The sequence below is a fragment of the Miniopterus schreibersii genome (assembly GCF_964146895.1).
Source record: "Miniopterus schreibersii genome assembly, chromosome: 5".
NCBI lineage: Eukaryota > Metazoa > Chordata > Mammalia > Chiroptera > Miniopteridae > Miniopterus > Miniopterus schreibersii.
In genome coordinates, this window is record NC_138106.1 from 55,380,904 (window position 1) to 55,402,735 (window position 21,832).

The following is a 21,832-nucleotide window of genomic DNA, read 5'->3' on the forward strand; positions in this document are numbered from 1 at the left end:
TAGTTCAGTACTAGCATAGAGGCCTCAAGTCCTGGAGAGAAATGTAAAAACAAAATTATTCCACATTATTCCCTTTTACAGCTATATGGTCACCTTATTAGAGCACAGCCAAATATTTTATGCTACAGTTTTGCCCCAATTTAAAAATTCTTTTAGCTTAGAATTAATTTATCAGACTCTTTACTCCTTTGTTTGTCTCTCCCCAAACATGAATGAAAGTGCAGGAAATCTTTAATGTTTTTGTTTCTCATCTCTATGCATTAGAAATAATAAATCAATCAAACAAATATATTAATTTTTAAAGTATGGCATAATCTTTGTTCTATTTTGGTTAAAAATAGTTACTGAATCGGGGGTTGTTACTGGGAATGGTGAAATGTCAGAATTGCTTTTCACTAACTTTTTTGTCAGTAGAATACAGCAGAGCACAGGATTTTACAATAGATTAAAAACTGTTTCATATCACCAGAAAAGCATGTGCTGTTTCTGAGAGCCTTTTTTTCCCTCCCCGGAGGAAGGCTTGGGCGTATGGGTTTGCACAGTCATGCCTAGACAATGTCTGAGGCATGGGCAGTGATGCTTGCTCAGGCGTACACGGCAGTGATGATTTGGGAAAGGAAACTTCTGGTGCTCGAAGTGAGTAAGAGGTTTCATTAGTAGTAAAATCACAAAACATTCTTACTTCTGATGATGATTTTGACTTAGATAGAAAAGTTTTGTTTTTAGTGTTAAGCATTTTTGGTTTGCATTTTGTTTTGTGTTTATCTGCGTGGATGCATAGTCACCAACTCTTTCGATTTCTGTTAATTTGAATAGTGTATTTATCCTAGTGTAATTCTTAGGACCCAAACCTGGGTTTCTTCTCACTGCAGTAAGACCTACTTGCATAAGAATAATTGGGCAACTGGAGCATCTTACAAACTGGGTTGCCCTGTTCAAATTATTTCATCACTGTAAGTCTATATTTCTTTGTCTGTAAAATGAAGATAATAATACCTGTAGGATGGAGAGGCTGAAATAAAAAACATATGCAAATTACCAAAAATCTGTTCCTAGTGTAAGTGCTCAAAAATTATTATAGTAAAATAATGTTTTATTAAAGAAAATGGCAATCAAGAGGGGTACTAGATTCAAAATTTCTCCATAAAAACACTGCATTAAATTTTACCCTAAAATGTTTCTCATTGCTAGTCAGATACACTCCCTGTAGATACCCTAGAAGTATATCACTTCATTGTGAACACTTTCTAAGAGTTTTGTGCCTTCCACAGTTAGAGCCTGCCAATATCCAGCCTCAACTCTAATCTCATATCCAATTTTTCTCACTTTATGGCAATACTGAAATATTTGTAGTCCTTTGAAAATCCCACCTGACTTTATGCCTTCTTCTGAATGCCATTCTTTTTTTGTGTGTGCAATTTTCTTTTTCCTTCCATCTTCCTGGAAAATTCTTCATCTGCTAAGATCCAGATCAAATATCATCTATTGTTGGGGGTCTTCCCTAATCTCTCACTCTTGCTCTCTTAGATGAAACCTCTCTTCTTTTTAACTTCTGGACATTATGCATACTGTTATCATTACAAAAAAACTTTACATTATAATTTTTTCATAGTTGCTTCCTCTCCTGGACCTTAAGCTCTTGGAGGGAAGACCTATTGTTTATTATGGTGTTTCTATGCCTAGCAAGCATTTTGCCAAGTAATTTCTACTCAAAATATGTTTATAGCAATTACCACTTAGAGTTTGCCTTATAAAATTTGAAGTTAATAGATAGTTGTTCACATAATGTGATTTCAACAATGTTTAGGAAAATCATTTTTTTGTTCCGTACCAGCATCAAATCAGCACAGCACTTCTAAAATTTTCCTGCCTAGTCACTGGTTCCTAAAGAGTCTGTGACAGATAGTAAAACCCTTTCTTCTACAGAGATAGACTAAATGCATATAAGCCTGGAAGAAGAAATACTTTGATCTGAATATCAAGACAGGAAGTAGTGAGAGGTATTCTGGGCCTAAATTAGGAGTATGACAAATGGGCAGGAAGATCTGGTCAAAAGTTCATACTGGGGTAAATTTTTTTTTAGACTTTTGTTTGCCTGTCATAATTTGTGTTTTCATTGGCAGCTACAATCCAAAGAATGGCTTCAAGAATGTGAAAAACAATGTGGTTTTAACTAAGAGTCAGAAATACTAATATTTATATCTCTCTTCACCCCACTTCAGAGAACATAAATGCAGGAGAGGAAGGTCATGTTACATCAAGCACCTCACTACAGCAAAAGGACAAGAACAATTGCAGTTCGGGTAATGCTCCTTTTTAATGATAATTCTGATAAGAGAGTGCTTGATGATTGTATAGCTCTTATGTTTTAGGATTTTTAATTGTCATATATGCATTTATAGACTATATTGTCCAAAAAACCCCCAAATACCCCTTGCCCTGTCCAGGTGGCTCAGCTGGTTGGAGCATCATCCTGTTCACCAAAAGGCTCTGGATTTGATTCTGGTCAAGGCACATACATAGTTTGATCCCCGGTTGGGGTGTGACCAAGAGGCAATTGATTGGTGTTTCTCTCTCACATTGATGCCTCTCTCTCCCTCTCTCTCCCTCCTTCTCTCTCTAAAAAAGTCAATAAAAACATATCCTCAGGTGAGGATTGAAAACAAAGTACAGCTTATGTTTAAGATTGTTGGTAAATTTTTCATTCTGAAATTATTTCTGTACTTAGTTCAAGAATATGATCACTAAACAAAATAATTTCCAAAATATTTTTTATTCAATTTTTAAAACATAAATTATTACTCTAAAAAACTTGACAAAATAGGTCTTAGTAGATGTTAGTAATTTATTTTCTCTACCCCTTACCCAGCCCTACAGTCTACCAAACTTTTGTTTGCTGTTCTAGTTAACTTTTTCCTTATATTTTAAAATGTTACTTTTGCATTTATTAATGCTTGATGTTATATTAAGCATTTCATGGAAAAAATTCCAATGATTTCAAAATACATTCTTACACTTAATAAATACCCTTTTAAATTATACTCAATTATTCACTATCTAGAAAAATTACAGAAGAAACTATATTTACAGTCAATTACAGAATACAATAAATAAAATAACTATATAAACTATAAATCTCAAGGGTGGGATAATGCATGAGTATAGCGGGTTGAATGGTGGCCCCAAAAAGATATGTCCACCTGAAACCTGTGAATGTCACTGTATTTGGAAAAAGAATCTTTGATGAAGTACTTAGGTTAAGGCTCTAGAGATGTGATCATCCTGACTTAGAGTGAGGCCTAAATTCAATGGCCAGTGTCCTTATAAGAGAAGATTCAGGGAGAAGGTCATGTGAAGATGGAGGTAGAAATTGAAATAATACATCTACAAGCCAATAAACACTAAGGATTTTTGGCAGTGACCCAAAACAGAAAGAAGCAAGGAAGGAAGGATTCCCTGATATCAGACTTCTGGCTTCCATAAATATGAGAGAATAAATTTCTGTTGTTTTAAGAGATTAAGTTTGCAGTTATACATATTAAGGTAGCCCAAGGAAAGGAATATAATGAGTAATTAAGTTACTTTTCTACTATACACCATTCACATTTATTTTGGTCTATATATATGTACCTTGTGAAAGAGTTAATTAGACCTCTGATATTGATAATGTAAAACTATAATCTTTCTAAATTTAAAATAAAATTTGGTTTAATATGAAGAAATTAAAGAAAGAACAGAGGAGCACTGATCAGCAATTTTAAATGTGTGCTGTACTACTTTGGAACTGTATACAAAGCTTCAAGCAAGACTAACCAAGAAGGACGCTTTCCATTTTCAATTAAGTCATGATAGTTGATATGAAACTGGCATTTTATAGAAACTAGCTGCCAATTGAGATAATAAAACTAAAGGATTAGTATATTAACAACTAATAAAGTTTAAAAAGCATATCCAATATTATAAAAATAATCAGAGGAAATTTGTGAAAATAAGCACGATTTTTTTTTCTTCTAAAAACAATTATTTTGCACACTTAAGATTACATTTCAACTTGTGAGTTTTATCTCTAGTATGAGAAGTTGCAGGGATAACTTACTGATTTTCCTTCTCAGGGTATTCTTTGCAGGGAGGTGGATTTTAACTGATTGTGGGAGGATTTGATATCTGGTTTGAGAGGCAGAATTCTCCATGGGTCTCCATTCACTGGAAAGCCTTTATTAAGCAGAAGGTCTCTTCCCATTCCAGGGAGTTTATTGAAACTCAAAATGCTTGAAGACCTCATTCAAGTCAATCATGAAGACACCACTTAATGCAAGACCAGGATCTTCTAACAGACTCCTGTGTTTCCAGACACTTATTTAGTTACATCTGCTAAGAATTAATGTGGCCAAGTTGCCAATATTTCCAGATGAGTTTGCTAAAATGAGAATCCACTGAAATGCCAACAATTTAACAGTTTAGATCTTGAAAAATATTTGCTTTGTCACTAAAATGACAATTTCTATGGGGCATATGAAGTAAAATCTAAAGGATAGAAGAAAAACCTTTAAATATCCCTTTAAAGACATCAATCAAGTCTTAGTTTTTGAACATTTCATTGACAAAAGCCTATACCTTTAAAACAGAGAGCAGATCTCAGGGCTGTAGAGGCTTAAATGCCCACAAGAGAAAGCCCTCATCGACCAAAGTAACCTTTGTCTATCACGGCTGCAATCTCTTAATCACCAGACAGCTATCTTAGCTGGGAATGGAGCAGGGCGCATTGTAGTTTTCTATTCGTCAGAATCCTATTGGACGCTCTTGATAAGGCACACTTCCCTTAGGGTAAGGGAAGGAAGGAAGGAAGGAAGGAAGGAAGGAAGGAAGGAAGGAAGGAAGGAAGGAAGGAAGGAAGGAAGGAAGGAAGGAAGGAAGAAGGAAGGAAGGAAGGAAGGAAGGGAACTTGCTAGTTATGGTAAAAAAAGTAAGAAACTTATTTAACTTGAGGAAGAATTTGTAGTTGTTAGTAGAGATTTAGTTTATTTTTAAAAGGCAAAGTAAGTAGAAGAAAATAGAATACTCAACAGATGTTTATTGTTTTAAATTGTGGTAAATGCAAGGAATTAGAATGAACAAAACACCATACTTTAAATCAAGAGTGAGCAAACTATGACCCATGGGCAAAATCTAGCCAGCCACAGAGGGTGGGGGAAAAGGGGACACCTAAAATTATGTCAACATTAAAACTTTTAAATTAAAAAAATAAGATGTTTTTTACCAACAAAAAAATGTAAATAAAATTTTATTGGAACAAGACCACTCCAGTTTGTTTAAGCATTATATGTGGCTGCTTTCTTGAGGCAACAGCAGAGATGAATACTTACAACAGAGCCCGTATAGACTGAAAAGCCTCAAATGTTTACTTCTTGCCCCGTTATGGAAATGTTTGCAGATCCTTTTCTCTTTTCTAGTATTCCTACCCCACCTTACTTACACCCCTTATTCCTAATAAAACTTTAAATTTTCCTCTTGATGCTTCCAAATGGAAACTCCAACAATACCATAATCAAAAGTACCCACATCCTAAATTTTCTTCCATTACAAACACACAGTCTTGGTTGGTGGTGAATTGGACAATGCAAAAAACTGACAGACCCCAGAGCCCTCGGAAGCTGGCTGTGGTAGGATGGGAGAGATCTGGAAAGGCTAAGCTCTATTTCGTGCTATGAATTTTAGAGCTCTGGAATCTAGAACATCTAAGTCATAGCTTGATCTGGGTAAGCCCTACAAGGTCAGCTCTGACTTTTTATCTATTTCTGAAATAGATTCTTGAGCCTAATATCAACTAAATGTAATAGTTAGAATCTCATTCATTGCCTTCCTTCTATCCCAAACCAATTACAGTTGCCTAGAAAAGCCAGATTATTTCAGAGGCTTGTTTGTAGCTCATTTCTAAGATCTTTGCTGAATTTTTTTGTTTATTTTTAAATGTGGTAGAGCTGGGTGCAAAATTAGAATGGGGAGCAAGAGTATATTTTTATAAACTAAGGACTGATAAATGCTTATTGACTGGTTAAACTCACAGGAAGAACTTTTTTTAGGCCCTTAAACCATAAGACATATTTTAAAAAATCTTTGTTGTTTTTAAAAAACAATACTACAAGTTTGACTTTCAGAAATCAAACTTGACGTAGATTAGCATTACTTTGATTATCAGGAACTCTGCAAAACCGAAAGGAAGGAATGCATGGGGGTCTTGGAACTATGAATTAGACATTTGAGCTAGGTGAAGACTGTCATCTCTCCCCGCCCCCTCTCTTCTCCCCACCACTCTGCTTCTGTTTTCTTCTTCCCAAGGTAGATGTAATAGTCTGGGTTCCTCAGAGAAACAGAACAGCAGGGTTGGGTGTGTGTGTGTGTGTATGCTTGTGCGTGTGTGTGCACGCATGTGTGTATGTGGAAAGAGAGACAAAGAAAGATTTATTTTAAGAAATTGACTCACATGATTATAGAAGCTTGGCAACTCCAAAATCTGCAGGGTGGGCCAGCAGCCTAGAGACCCAGAAAAGAGTCGGAGTTCAAGTTTGAAGGCAGTCTGCTGGCAGAATTCCCTTTCCCAGGAGGTCAGTCTTTTTTTTATTAAGGCCTTCGACTGTTGGATGAGGCCCACCCTCATTATGAAGACTAATTTGCTTCACTCAGTGTCTACTGATTTAAATGTCAATCTCATCTAAAAAAAAATGTCTTCACAGAAACATCTAGAATATTGTTTGACTCAATATCTGAGAACTGTGGCTAGGCAAAGTTGATATAAAATTAACCACCAGAGTCGGAAAAATGGGGAAGAAGAATGAACTATTCTCAGTTCTGGTTGCAAAATTCTCAAGAAAGTACCATAATTTATTCAGCTGGGGAAGGTACCTGTCACTGGACCAAAAATCTTTAATCAGGGGTGGCATTTGGAGAAAGGACTGTAATCAGCCCAGCTCATGTGAGGTGCCCATGATGGGCCCATCCATTGTTTCTAAGGAAGGGGTGGAGGCAGGGTTAGCTCATACAAAATAGTAGTTAAATACAAAACAAGGTGTTTCACAAATGGAAAAACATTGATTAATAGTTTATGAATGTAATTTTCAAATGTTAATATATTTTTCCATTTAATGATGGAATAACGGATTTGTTTTGCAAGGCTTTTTAAAAATTTTTATTTATTTCCCTAGCTGTTTTTGTTCAGTGGTTAGAGCTTTGGCCTCAACTGAAGGGCCCTGGGTTGGATTCCAGCTAAGGACACCTATCTAGGCTGCAGGTTCGATCCCCGGCCCTGGTTGTTGTGGGAGTCGAGAGCATGAGGCAACCAGCTGATGTCTCTCTCACATCGCTGTTTCCACTTCTCTCTCTCTCTCCCCTCCCACTCTCTCTGAAAAGCAATGGAAAAAATGACCTCAGGTGAGGATTAAAAAATTTTTAATTAATTTATTTAATCCTCACTTGAGGATATATTCCCATTGATTTTAGAGAGAGAGGAAAGGAAAGAGACAGAGAGTAACATCAACGTGAAAGAGAAACATTAACCAGTTGCTTCTCATAGGTGCCGGGATGGGGGATTGAGCCCGCAATCTTGGTGTGCGCCCTAACTGGGAATCAAACCTACAGCCTTTCGGTGTATGGGAGGGTGCTCCAACCAACCGAGCCACTGAGCCAGGGCTGTCTTGCAAGGCTTTTAATGTAATTTAGTTTTGATTAATTGATTTTCTATCATGTCGTATATAAGTTTTTGTGGAGAAATAGTGGCTTCCTTTATTTAAGTACCTAAAATTGATTTCACCTACTTTTCTCTGAATATTTTTCTAGCTTTATCTATGGATGGAATGCAGAACCATTCACAACCTCCTACAGAAGGTAATACACTCTTTTTGTATTTTTTCCCTAGAGGCCAGTACTGAAGGGATGGAGTTTTGAACTTCCTCAGAAACATAGTTGATGGTCTGGTCTGAGGGCCAGCCTTGTGTCCAGTTGAAGAATATGGGGACCTGAATGCTGTGGTGTGAGGGACCCTGAATGACCCACCCCTCCTTTCCCAAAGCAGTTGAATTCCATTTGGAAATTGCAGAGCTTTCTCTCTCAGGCGCTGTGACAGGCTTCACAGGGAACACAGAGATGAGCAAGACTATGAGAGAGCCCTCAGGGAGATCAGTTTTGTGGGAGCCCACAGGCATGAGCACAGCTATCATATGAAGTGTGTCAGGAGTCTAGAGGAGGGAGCTGTTAGCATCAAGGCTCAGAGAAGGCTTCCCAGGGGATGCATCATGTGAACTGGGTCTAAAAGGAAGAGGAGTGCCCTGCATGGCATGGCTCAGTGGTTGAGCATTGACCAAGGATCCAGGAGATCGTGATCCGATTCCCACTCAGGGCACATGCCTGGGTTGGAGGCTCAAACCCCAGTCAGGGCGTGCAGGAGGTAGCCGATCAATGATGACTCTCATCATTGATGTTTCTATCTCTCTTTCTCCCTCTCTCTCTCTGAAATCAATAAAGATATATTAAAAAAAATAATAAAAGAACAGGAACATTATAATAGACAAAGAACATTGTGTAGGACATATGAGACCACAGGAACGTTGTGAGGACAGATGTAGAGATGCATGGTGCTTGGTGTTTCCTTCTGAAGTGTGGGGCAATGTAGGGAGTGACAGGATTGGAAGGGTGAGTCAGTCTGAAAAAGGGCTTTCAAAGCCAATAGAAAGGCATTTTAATGTTTTCTTCAGGCAGTGAGAGCTCTCTGAAGGGTCTTAGAGTTGAGTGAATCTCATCCGTGTTATAGAATGATGTACCTGGTTGCAATGTAAGGTATGAATTGAAGACAGAATAGTTTTGAGACCGAGACAGAGTTAGGAGGCTATTGCAGTATCTAGGTGCATGGTGATTAGGACTTAAACTAGGGGATGGTAGTGAGAAAAGAAAGGAAAATTCTCAAGAAAGCACCATAATTTATTCAGCTGGGCAAGGTACCTGTCACTGGACCAAAAATCTTTAATCAGGGGTGGCATTTGGAGAAAGGACTGTAATCAGCCCAGCTTATGTGAGGTGCCCATGATGGGCCTATCCACTATTTCTAAGGAAGGGGTGGAGGCGGATTTAGCTCATACAAAATAGTACTTAAATATAAAACAAAGTGTTTCACAAATGGAAAAACATTGATTAATAGTTTATGAATGTAATTTTCAAATGTTAATATATTTTTCCATTTAATGATGGAATAACGGATTTGTTTTGCAAGGCTTTTTAAAAATTTTTATTTATTTCCCTAGCTGTTTTTGTTCAGTGGTTAGAGCTTTGGCCTCAACTGAAGGGCCCTGGGTTGGATTCCAGCTAAGGACACCTATCTAGGCTGCAGGTTCGATCCCCGGCCCTGGTTGTTGTGGGAGTCGAGAGCATGAGGCAACCAGCTGATGTCTCTCTCACATCGCTGTTTCCACTTCTCTCTCTCTCTCCCCTCCCACTCTCTCTGAAAAGCAATGGAAAAAATGACCTCAGGTGAGGATTAAAAAATTTTTAATTAATTTATTTAATCCTCACTTGAGGATATATTCCCATTGATTTTAGAGAGAGAGGAAAGGAAAGAGACAGAGAGTAACATCAACGTGAGAGAGAAACTTAGTCAGTTGCTTCTCGTAGGTGCCCAGATGGGGGATTGAGCCCGCAATCTAGGTGTGCACCCTAACTGGGAATCAAACCTACAGCCTTTTGGTGTATGGGAGGATGCTCCAACCAACCGAGCCACTGAGCCAGGATTGTCTTGCAAGGCTTTTAATGTAATTTAGTTTTGATTAATTGATTTTCTATCATGTTGTATACAAGTTTTTGTGGAGAAATAGTGGCTTCCTTTATTTAAGTACCTAAAATTGATTTCACCTACTTTTCTCTGAATATTTTTCTAGCTTTATCTATGGATGGAATGCAGAACCATTCACAACCTCCTACAGAAGGTAATACACTCTTTTTGTATATTTTCCCTAGAGGCCAGTACTGAAGGGATGGAATTTTGAACTTCCTCAGAAACATAGTTGATGGTCTGGTCTGAGGGCCAGCCTTGTGTCCAGTTGAAGAATATGGGGACCTGAATGCTGTGGTGTGAGGGACCCTGAATGACCCACCCCTCCTTTCCCAAAGCAGTTGAATTCCATTTGGAAATTGCAGAGCTTTCTCTCTCAGGCGCTGTGACAGGCTTCACAGGGAACACAGAGATGAGCAAGACTATGAGAGAGTCCTCAGGGAGATCAGTTTTGTGGGAGCCCACAGACATGAGCACAGCTATCATGTGAAGTGTGTCAGGAGTCTAGAGGAGGGAGCTGTTAGCATCAAGGCTCAGAGAAGGCTTCCCAGGGGATGCATCATGTGAACTGGGTCTTAAAGGAAGAGGGGCGCCCGGCCTGGCATGGCTCAGCGGTTGAGCATTGACCAAGGATCCAGGAGATGGTGGTTTGATTCCCACTCAGGGCACATGCCCGGGTTGTCGGGCCTGATCCCTAGTCGGGGCGTGCAGGAGGCAGCTGATCAATGACGACTCTCTCATCATTGATGTTTCTATCTCTCTCTCTCCCTCTCCCTTCCTCTCTCTGAAATCAATAAAGATATATTAAAAAAAATAATAAAAGAACAGGGACATTATAATAGACAAAGAACATTGTGTAGGGCATATGAGACCACAGGAACAATGTGAGGACAGATGTAGAGATGCATGGTGTTTGGTGTTTCCTTCTGAAGTGTGGGGCAATGTAGGGAGTGACAGGATTGGAAAGGTGAGCCAGTGTGAAAAAGGGCTTTCAAAGCCAATAGAAGGGCATTTGAATGTTTTCTTCAGGCAGTGAGAGATCTCTGAAGGGTCTTAGAGTTCAGCAAATCTCATCCGTGTTATTGAATGATGTACCTGGTTGTAATGTAAGGTATGAATTGAAGAAAGAATAGTTTTGAGACTGAGACAGAATTAGGAGGCCTTTGCAGTATCTCCATGCATGGTGATTAGGACTTAAACTAGGGCATGGTAGTGAGAAAAGAAAGGAAATGCTCAAAAGCCAATTGGATTTTGTCTGTGTGTATAAGGCTGGAGAAGACTGGGAGATATTTATAGACAAAGGGTCCAGAAAAGACAGGATATGACAGCTTGTTCTGGAGCACATGTGATAATCTACCCTCTGTCTCCTCAGTGAAGTAGGAGGTGAAATCACCCAGCTGATCACAGGACTGAATGGAGAATAATTGTGTTAGGTGACAAACCCACTGGGTGCGGGGGACTGACTGGCCATTGCAAATTATCACTACAGGCTTTAAAAAGGAAAAGGAGGGTGAAGAAAGGGTGAAATACTAGCAATTCCATAAGAACTATCATGATAAAGGGAAGGGTGGTTGGTTGAAAGTTATAGAATGGAGGAAGGTGAAAGAACATGGAACATCCACCATGCTTAGATTCCTCACCATGGAGTTACTTCTTTGGATACTGTGACCTTGTTAACATGCATATGTTTATATGATTACCTAGTACTTTCTTTTTAAAAATATAGAGTCAGCTATTGAGGATAAATATTAAACAACAACCCCTATAGTGTTTACAAGCTAAAGTTCAAACTCTCGAGAACATAAGAGCCTTCACAACTTGCTTCCCCACCAGTCTCTTCTTTCTGGTTTTATCGTCAGCATCTTTCCCTTGTGCACCTGTATGCTTACCCACATCTAACTAGTTGATCCCAACAAGCCATGCTCTTGCTTGCCTCTAAGCCTTTGCCAAGTTGGAGTTTCCCTCTGTCAGGGGATGCCACCTGGAGTGGTGGAAAGAGCATGGCCCCACAGATTTGCCCTTCAGATTAATCCAGTGGTCATCACTATGGTGGGCAGTACAGGTGTCAAGTGGTAACACCCGATGGAGATTTCCATCATCAATATCTCTTCCAAGTGTCATGTAAGGAGCATTATACGTTGAGGTGTTTCAGATGATCAGATTTGGGACTGACAGAAATGTCTCTTTAAATTCCATATTTAACTGCCTCTCAGATCTGCTTTAAAATCCTCTCTCTTCGTCTATGTAAGTGATCTCTATTTGGCTGTGAAATTCAAGGGCGTGTGTATATCACAAAAGAGGCAGGTGACAGCCACAGTGGAGAGGAGAGAGAAATGCCAAGTTTAGCACAAGCAAGTTTCATTCACATAAAAAATTGGCCCCATTACAGCTGATGTTAAAGTGCTAAGATTATTGACACTCACCTCTGTTATAGGTGAGCTGTAACAGGTACACCTAGTCGCCTCTCAGCAAACCCTACCTGTCATGGGCACACTGTGTCAATTTACGGGAAAAAGTGAGCTTCCATGTTGGAAAATACTTGCAGGTTGCAGGGCTTAATTTTTACTTTAAAAGACAGACAAAAGGAATTAACTTTGATATTTAAATCTCATAATCAGAATGATTATGTGAGAACAAAAACTGTGAGAAAAGTTTACAGTTGAACTCTTTGGAAGTGTGTGTAACTGAATGGGAAGGAAGGAAAGACGGGAGGGAGGGAGGGAGGAAGGAAGGAAAGAAGATCTGTTGGTTTTGCCGACTTTCCGATTCTCCAAATAAGAAAAAAAAAAAAAACTTAAAAAAATTCCAACTTGTTCATCCTGAATGCCATCTTAGTTATTTTTAATACCACTTACTTTCCATATTTATTTTGGCCCGAAGTGCCACTCTTAGGGGTAGGCATTTAGATTGACATTACTGATTTATTCTCTCTCATTTAAACTTAGAAGGACACAACCACATCACTAATTATTCCATTTTCTATCCTAAGGAGCATGAATTATAAAATAAATATAATAGTCTCTGAACAAAAGATTCATTGTCTTTGTGTTTTAGTTGAGAATTGTTCTAGTTTTCCATAGATATCAAAACTCCTGAATTTATTTAAAAATACTGAAAAACACTCTCACCCATGTAATACATATTGTTTACATAATAACATAATAAAGGAGAAAATGAATTAATCTTTGGATTAGATTTTGTATGTTACATATATCTTGTGAATATTTAATTTTTTAATGTAAGCCTAATATTTTTGAAATAAGATTACCAGCAAAGTAATGCTCTAGTACAACTTCATGTAATATGTTGTGGAAAATTTAACACATGAAGCTCTTACCAAGCTTTTCTTTTTCATTCTTCGTGTGTGTGTGTGTTTTTTTGTGTGTGTGCAGTTAATACTTCCCTGCCTGTATTGGTGGATAAAAAGGCTGTGCTCCCTTGCTCTACTGTCCCATTGAAAAATGTGCTTTTAACAACATGGGAAATAATCCTCGGAGACAAGCCTCCTTGCATCAGAGCCCACAGGAGAGATAAACATGAGGCCACAAAAACAAACTGTACTGACAGGAGAATGACCTGGTTCTACAGAAATGAACAAAATATCCTTCAGATTGATCCAGTGGTCAGCACTGATGATGGCTATTACAGGTGTCAAGCGGTAACACCCGATGGGAATTTCCATTATGGATATCAGCTCCGAGTGTTAGGTGAGAAACATTATACATTGTGGTGTTTCAGATAACCAGACTTGGGGCTGAAAGAAATGTCTCCCTAAATCCCATATCGAATGTGTTAGGACTAAAGCATTTTCCCCTCCATCTCTGCAGTGGCCCCTGAGGTGACCCTGTCTCCAAGCAAGAATAGGACTGCACTGTGCAAGGCAGTTGCAGGGAAGCCGGCTGCCCAGATCTCCTGGACCCCAGAGGGAGATTGTGTCCTTGAGCATGAATATTGGGGCAATGGCACAGTGACTGTCCAGAGTACATGCCACTGGGCAGAGAGCAATGTGTCTATTGTGTCCTGCTCTGTCTCCCATGAGACTGGCAACCGGACTCAGTCCATAGAGCTGAATCAAGGTAAGTAATTCTAGTTTTGTGTTGGATTTTTCCACTTTCCGAGGAGTTATGGTAAGAAGGAAAAAGGAGTGTGCAGAGAATTTCACTCAAGGATGTTCTCTCCACTCTCTGTTTTATCTCCTCCTACAGCAAGTGAGAGGGATATCAAGAATAATAATACAGAAATTTGTTGTAAGAAGCCATAGTTTAAAAGAATGATGTTTATTCCTTAATAATTAAAATAAAAAAGCACTTACCCTAGCTGGTTTTGCTCAGTGGTTAGAGCACTGGCCCCAGGACTGAAGAGTTTTGGGTTCAATTCTGGCCAAGGGAGTGTACTTTGGTTGCAGGCTTAATCCCTGGCCCTGGTCATCGAGGGGAGAGGGAAGCAAGCAATGGATGTGTCTCTCTCACATCGATGTTTCTCTCTCTCTCTTTCTCTCTCCCCCTTATACTCTCTCTGAAAAGCCATGGAAAAAATATCCTCGGGTGAGTATTAAAAAAATAATAATAATAAAATTAAAAAATATAAAAGAATCCAATGTTCACTTCTATCTAGTAGTAAATTGGCTTGAGTAGTGTACTTTTATTTATTTACTTAGTTATTTAGTTATTTATTTTCTTTATCTTTATTGTTGAAAATATTACAGATGTCCTCTTTTTATCCCCATTGATCCCCTCCACCCTGCATCCATTCCACCCCCAGGCCTTCCCCATACCAATGTCTGTGTCTATGGGTTATGCTTATGTAAGTTCTTTGATTAATCTCTCCCCATCTCCTTCCCCCTCCCCACCTCCCCTCTGAGATCCCTCAGTCTGTTCCATGCTTCTATGTCTCTGGATCCATTTTGTTCATCAGTTTATTTTGTTTATTATATTACATATATAAGTGAGATCCTGTGATATTTGTCTTTCTCTGACTGGCTTATTTCACTTAGCATAATACTTTCTAGTTCCTTCCATGCTGTGCCAAAGGATAAAAGATCCTTCTTTTTTACAGCTGTGTAGTATTCCACAGTGTAAATGTGCCACAGCTTTTAAATGAATATCTATGGTTATAGTATAGGGGTAAAGAGTAATGTTAAATAAAAGCTTATACTTTTACTAGAAAGATAAAATCACCCATAAATTTTCTTCACAAAATTTTAGTCTGGTAGAATTTTCTTCTTCAGGCTTTTTCTAGAATTTCTTAAACATATTATTACAACATCTATGATTAGTTCATCATTGTTCAGTTTCTCCACTCTCTCCTCCCAGCCTACTTCCATTTCTTGTTATTAAGAAATTAAATATTATTTTAATCTTCACACATAAAGTCAAATTGTTCTATAAGTCTTGTAATGAAAAGATGAGACCTTCCCCTAACTCTCCACCTCTACCTCTCCATGCTCACTCAGTTCTGTGGAAGCAAGTACATTCACGTTTTTAGGTGTTTTGATTTTTTTTTTCTAGTAATTAACTTTATCTTTCTTTAACTTTATCAGTGTCCCTGCTGATATTTCTTAAAATACCAAATTAAAATACTAAGTGGGCATTATGTGCCCACTTTCTTGTATGGTAAATGAAGATTTCACTTTACCTTTCTTCCCTCATATTTTATAACATGAATTTATAGCAATTTTGGTTAAATTAAATAGCCATAGTTTACATTATTTTGAATATGTAACTTGTTAAGTGCTAAATCAAGAAATAAGCTCATACTTTGTTTTTTGATTCGTTAGGTAGTCCATCAGTTCCATTTTTTCTTGAAGACATCCCTTTTTGAGTTTTTACATGCTCCTGTTCTAATTTGGCCCAACTGGCTGCTAGACCTGCTGCACAGCTATTGTCCTGGATGTTTCCTTTCCCTGGATCCTCTGTTGGATTCCATGTCTATTTAATCTGAGTTCCTTCTGCCTTCCAGACATTTTCTAGTTTTAATCTCTTTCTTTCACGTATGAGGCTTTCCTTAACTCTTTGCTAATCCTTCACTGTCCATTCATTTCAAAATGTGCATTCAAAAGTGAGCTGACTGGAAGCTATGTTACCTGTAGGTGGGCGTGTCAAATAGTTAATTTCAATGGGGTGAAAGGTAGTAAATGAATTAAAAAATAATAATTGGGAATTGCTTATCTGAAGGTCTTTCTTCTGAGACTATTCAGGTTCTGCAGAAAATAATTCCAGTCTCCTATTTTAGAGGGATAACCCTGACTGCTATCAGTGTTCTGGGAGCAGGGAAGAAGGGTGTGTGTGTGTGTGTTCAGAACTTCTTTCTTTTACTCTTCATTATTTTTTTTAATCGTCACCTGAGGGTAGTTTTTCCATTGCTTTTCAGAGAGAGTGGAAGGGAGAGAGAGAGAGAGAGAAACATTGATATGAGAAAGACACATCGATTGGTTGCCTCACACACACACACATCCCGGTCAGGGTGCCTGAGTTTGAGCCTGCAACCAAGGTATGTGCCCTTGGCCAGAATCGAACCTGGGACCCGTCAGTCCATGGGCTGATGCTCTAACCACTGAGCAAACTGGCCAGGGCAGACCTCCTTTCCTTTAATACCTCTCTTCAGTGTGGAACCTCATCTCTACCCCTCATTATGTCTGGATCCTTGACTCTGGAGTCTCCCGTTCATCTACTCTGGGTCAAACTTCCTTTTGTGTTGGCTGGGGAAGGTGTAGTGACCTGGCTGCACAGGGTGGGAGGAAGCTTGGCAGCTACCTGTTCTCAATGCAGACTTTCAAAGAAGCCTCCAACTTTTAGCCCACACTTGTCCTCCTCCCCCACATACCCTTTTCTTTACATTTAGTTCTTCCTACTTTAGAATCTTCCCGAAGTTCTGTGGGCACTGGGGCTTTTACTTATTTTACTCTGAATTATTTGCCATTCTTCTGTTCACTTTTCATCTAAAAACAAGTTGAAATCTGTCATCTACTCGTAACTTCATCCATGTTTTCTTTGTCTTTGCTAGTGTATACTTTAAAAAATTTCTTTACTGATATTTTAATAAGTTTTAAGAAGGGAGAAGCGACAAACCCATGTGTTTGAACTTCCTATTTTCAATGTCCATTCTTACAGTGCTATTTGTTTTTGTTTTTAAGGAGTTTAGCAGTATTTACTAAGAAGAGTAATTGTGCCCTAGTTATGTACGATGTCCGACCACCCAGTAGTAGAATATGATGTTGTATTTATAGAATTTCAGAATTGAAGGGGCTGCTTAGACCTCTCCCACACAGTGCAGGGATCTCCTCTGTCTTCCCTGCAGGGGGACCTTCAGCCTCTCCTGGTACACTTCCAACGAAAGAAAGTGCAGTGAAAGGGACGGTTTCAAAACAATGTTGTTATTTTAAACTGTGAAACCACGTGTTTCTTTTTCTTTCTTTTTTTTTTAAAAAATATATCTTCATTGATTTCAGAGAGAGGAAAGGATAGGGAGAGAGAGAGACAGAAACATCAATGATGAGAGAGTCATTGATCGAGCCTGCAACCCGGGCATGTGCCCTGACCGGGAGTCGAACCCCGATCGCCTGGATCCTAGGTCAACGCTCAACCGCTGAGCCGTGCCCAGCTGGGCAAGTGTTTCTTTTTCTAATGAAATACCAAGAAATCCAGTGTTTAACAACAAACCGTGCCTGGCCAGAGTGGCTCAGTGGATGAGCAACAACATATGATCCAGGAGATCCCGGTTCGATTCCCTGTCAGGGCACATGTCCGGGTTGCAGGCTCGATCCTGTGTGCAGGAGGCAGCTGATCAATGACTCTCATCACTGATGTTTCTACCTCTCTCCCCCTCGCCCTCAAAAAAAAAAAAAAAAATCAATAAAAACATATAAAAGCAAACAAATGGTTAAAGGAAGTTGGAGGACTGGATGCAGCCTCCTCAGCCTCTACCTCACCTCCGCCTGCTGCCCCCAGCCACACTCACCCAACACCAGGAGCATGGTTTTAAAACCACTGCCTGGTCATTCCTTTGTTGACTTGTCCTTTGTCAGACTGAGCTTTGTATTGCTGCCAACAGTTAATAAATAGCTTAAAGTTGCTGCCCTACATTCATTTTAGTTTCAATGCCCTAGTAGAAAGGTGACTTCAAAATTAGGGTTATTTTTCTAACTACCTCCGTTACAACTTCCTATTTATTTCTGAATCTTGGAGATGATAAAGGCTGCCATTATTATAACATAGAGATACAAAAAATTTACATCTTTGCTATAGCAATTCACTATTCATGAATCCTTAGGGCAACAAGATCCTGACATAAGATAATGTCTTGTTAGAAACCCTAGAGTCTTAACTTTATTGTAACAATTATTAATGATGAACAGGTCAGAAGTGTTTAAAATAAAATGACAGAAATGAATTTCATGTACTGTGAAACACCCTTGAACCATATATATGTATATGAACTTTATTTTATTTTTTAATAGATTTTTATTTTTTAGAGCAGTTTTAGGTTCACAGCGAAAGTACAGAGTTCCTGGACACCCTGTTCCCAACACATGCATAACATGCGCTCTGTCTACATACCCCACCCCACAGTGGTGCATTTGTTAAAACAGATGAAGCTACATTAACACACCATTATCATCCAAAGCCCCTAGTTTACATTAGGCTTTAGTCTAGGAGTACATTCTGCCAGTTTTAACAAATGCATGAATGACATGTATTCACCATTATAGTATCATTCAGAGCAGTTTCACTGCCCTAAAAGTCCTCTGTGCTCCGCCTATTCATTTCCCTCTTCACCCTAACCTCTAGCAGCCCTTGATCTTTTTACTGTCTCTATAGTTTTGCTTTTTCCATATATGGATGGAATCATATAGTATGTAGCCTTTTCAGATTGGCTTCTTGCACTCAGTAATATGCATTTAAGTTTCCTCCGTGTCTTTTCATGGCTTAATTGCTCTTTTTTTTTTTTTTAGTGCTGAATAATATTAAAGCATGTATTTTTGTGTCTATATATACAGGTACCAAAACACCAAATAGTTTAAGTATTCTATATATCATCCTTCCTATTTTTATCTTGGTCATCGTGGGATCCATTTGGCTTTTGAAGATCTTTGACTGCAGGTATTGACTGATGCTTTTTCTTCTTCAGCTTTATTGGGCTAGGAAGGGGTCAGGAATAGGGATTTGACTGGGTTAAATTAAGATGTTAACATCATTTCTCCCATATTCTGAAGGTGTTAGATTTGGACTACTCTGAATGCTGAGAGGGATTTGCTAGTTTACCTAGACATGCAAGCATAATGAATTAGGGCATTTACAGCAGAATTTTGGGACAGACTGTGCATGCTAATTTACTATTTGGGAAAAGAATTACCATAATTCATTTCATGTACCAAAGAGGAGGTGTCATATATATTCTATTACAGCAAACTCCTGTTGCATAATTTCACTTCCTTTCCCCAAGCCCAGAATCATCTTGTTTGGGTGTATTAACTATAAGCAGCATTCTTCACTTGTCTTTGAATGTTCATTTCTGATTTATTATGGCTTTTATAAAAATGAAGCATAATTGTCAATAGTACACTTTTGTTTTTCCATTTTCAACCCAAATAACATTTCCTGCAATTTACTCCAACTTATTTTTATTTTTACAGAAAATACAAATTGAAAAAAACAGAACCTACTCCAGGAGCTGAGGAGGTAAGATAAGATTGAAAAGAATATTTGCAAATTTTAAGCCATGTAGTTTGAAAACCTAGCCACATAATTTGTAATCTGCATCAATATTAGTGTTTTAGTTGAAAATTCTGATTTTACAATGCTAATAGTTAGGTGTACTTGTTTTGTTAAGTATCTACCAGGTACTGTTTATATACCACCCTAAATCCATATTTTCATTTCATGAGCCGGATCTTACAAAACACGTAATGTTTGCTTCGTTTGGACTGTAATATTTGGGGAAACTGAATTGGTGTTTCCTCCCCTCAAGAAACCATCCCTAATACTTGACTTCCCTTTTTTAATATCATCATCATTTCCCTCTTACCCAAGCTTAAAACCTATCCTACTCCTTAATCTCTTAGAACCAGTAGCTTACTAAATCTTCAATCCTCTTCCTTGAGATACTTTTCATATCACTTCATTCTTCTCCATTCCTGCCTTCACACAACCTTTATCATCTGACACCAAGACTTATGTAATCAATAACTATTGTTTGATGAAACATTAAAAAAAAGCCCTGCTTTATGTTCACATAAGCCCAGAGACACAAGCATAAACATTATTTGTAGATACTAAAGCTATGTGCCTGTTATAAAAACATAGGTAGTTTCTGTAATGATTTTTGGCTCTTTTGAACTGATTTTGACTTTGAGATCTTTCTTAGGATGAAATGCAGCCCTATGCCAGCTACACAGAGAAGATCAATCCACTCTATGATACTACAGACATCATGAAGATATCTCAGGCGCTACAAAGCGAAGCTGATGAGACAGATCTCCATACTTTATAAGTTACTGGAATCTAGCATCAAGAAAAATGAGTCAAGATATAATACAGTCACTATTTTGATTTTCTTAAGAATTGTAGAAAGGAAGATCTACTTTAAAATTAGCTTTTCAAAGATTCTTAGATGACAGACATGTTCTAAAGGATTTGCATTCATATCCTTATACAATTGAAATTTTAGAATTTTAGTTGCAACCAGCTAGTTCTCTGAAGAAAGAAAGCACCTGCTCATGATAAAATATTCAAATTGTTCAGTACAGTAGATAATGAAAACTGGTTTCCTCGATAAATAATTCTGCAGAGGGAACAATCATTAACAGGTTTTATGTATTCTTTTAGAAAATTTCTATGTGCCTATGACATACTTATATACCCATGGTATATGTACATTTATATGTCTATTTACATGTGTATGCACATAAGCTTGATGATACACAAATGAGAAAGTGCTACAATGCTCTTCTGTACTTACAGAAAGATAATAATATATTATATCTTGGAAATCTTTTATCAACATAAGCAGAGCTACCTCATTCTTTTTAATGGCTACATAAAATTTCCTTGTATGGTCATATTGTAATTTAATTAACCACAACTCTAGTGATGGACAGTTAGATTGTTTTAAGTTTTGTTTGTTTGTTTTGCTATTATAAACAATACTATACAGAATGTTTCTTCTGGATATGTCTTTGTATTTGTTCCAGTATATTTATAGAGTAATTTCCTTGGGTGGAATTTCCAGGTCAAAGGGCTTGTGCATTTATTATTGACTGATATGTTAAATTGTATCTATTCACATTTCTGCCAACTGTGTTTGAATGTACCTTTCCCTATATTGTTATTTTAATATCCACAAATTCCCACTTTTTAACTTTAATCAGTTAGCTAATATAATGTAAAATTTTAAGAATTATACTGTTTAATAAACCAGATTTATATCTGTGATGTTTATGAGAGAGAGAGAATGAGAACATGTATGAGGACTTTAAGTCATTATATCTCTATAGAGGTATTGATGTCTAATATCTAATGCTTAAGAGTTTTGCAGATAAATAAACTGGCAATGTGTATTTTAGAGTATACATTTTATTGTGATGTATTCGTCAAATAACAAATGTTTATTGACTATATAAACAGTTAAATATGCATTATGGAGGTCTTGGAAATCTAAAAAATAGGTTCTATGTGCTAAGAGAGTGGCCATGGAATGACATGATCCTCCCCTCTATTTTCTGTGGAATAAAATGTTAGAAATATGTATATTAATAATTTTTAACATTATTAAATGTATTTTATTTATGAAAAACTGTCTGTTTCTCCACAGCAGGAAAAACATTAAAATTTTTCAGCATAGAAGAAATTAAAACAAAATCCATTCATTCTTTAATCATGTATTTGAAACATTTAAGGCAACTATTTTGTCTTATTAACATGTTTTTCTCCCTCCAGACATTTTGGTTACACTAGGCTTTATCGTTAAAAAGAAATTTTAATCTATTTGGATGTAAAACTAATATAATAGCACTTTGCATGATAT

The 21,832-nt window shown here is 37.7% G+C and overlaps 1 protein-coding gene across 1 annotated transcript in view; it reads left to right on the forward strand.

Annotated features, from left to right (window-relative positions):
• The window catches only part of CD200R1 (CD200 receptor 1), a 38,023-nt gene extending 16,506 nt beyond the window's left edge, over positions 1 to 21,517 (forward strand). Inside the window, exons 2-10 of the mRNA XM_081137986.1 lie at positions 2,223 to 2,303; positions 7,831 to 7,878; positions 9,918 to 9,965; positions 13,204 to 13,518; positions 13,639 to 13,887; positions 14,335 to 14,355; positions 18,807 to 18,909; positions 19,443 to 19,488; positions 20,174 to 21,517. Of these exons, the coding sequence (XP_080994112.1) occupies positions 2,223 to 2,303; positions 7,831 to 7,878; positions 9,918 to 9,965; positions 13,204 to 13,518; positions 13,639 to 13,887; positions 14,335 to 14,355; positions 18,807 to 18,909; positions 19,443 to 19,488; positions 20,174 to 20,299 (1,037 nt within the window). The 3' untranslated portion in view covers positions 20,300 to 21,517. The remainder of the gene's footprint in view (positions 1 to 2,222; positions 2,304 to 7,830; positions 7,879 to 9,917; positions 9,966 to 13,203; positions 13,519 to 13,638; positions 13,888 to 14,334; positions 14,356 to 18,806; positions 18,910 to 19,442; positions 19,489 to 20,173) is intronic.
• Positions 21,518 to 21,832: the final 315 nt, after the last annotated feature.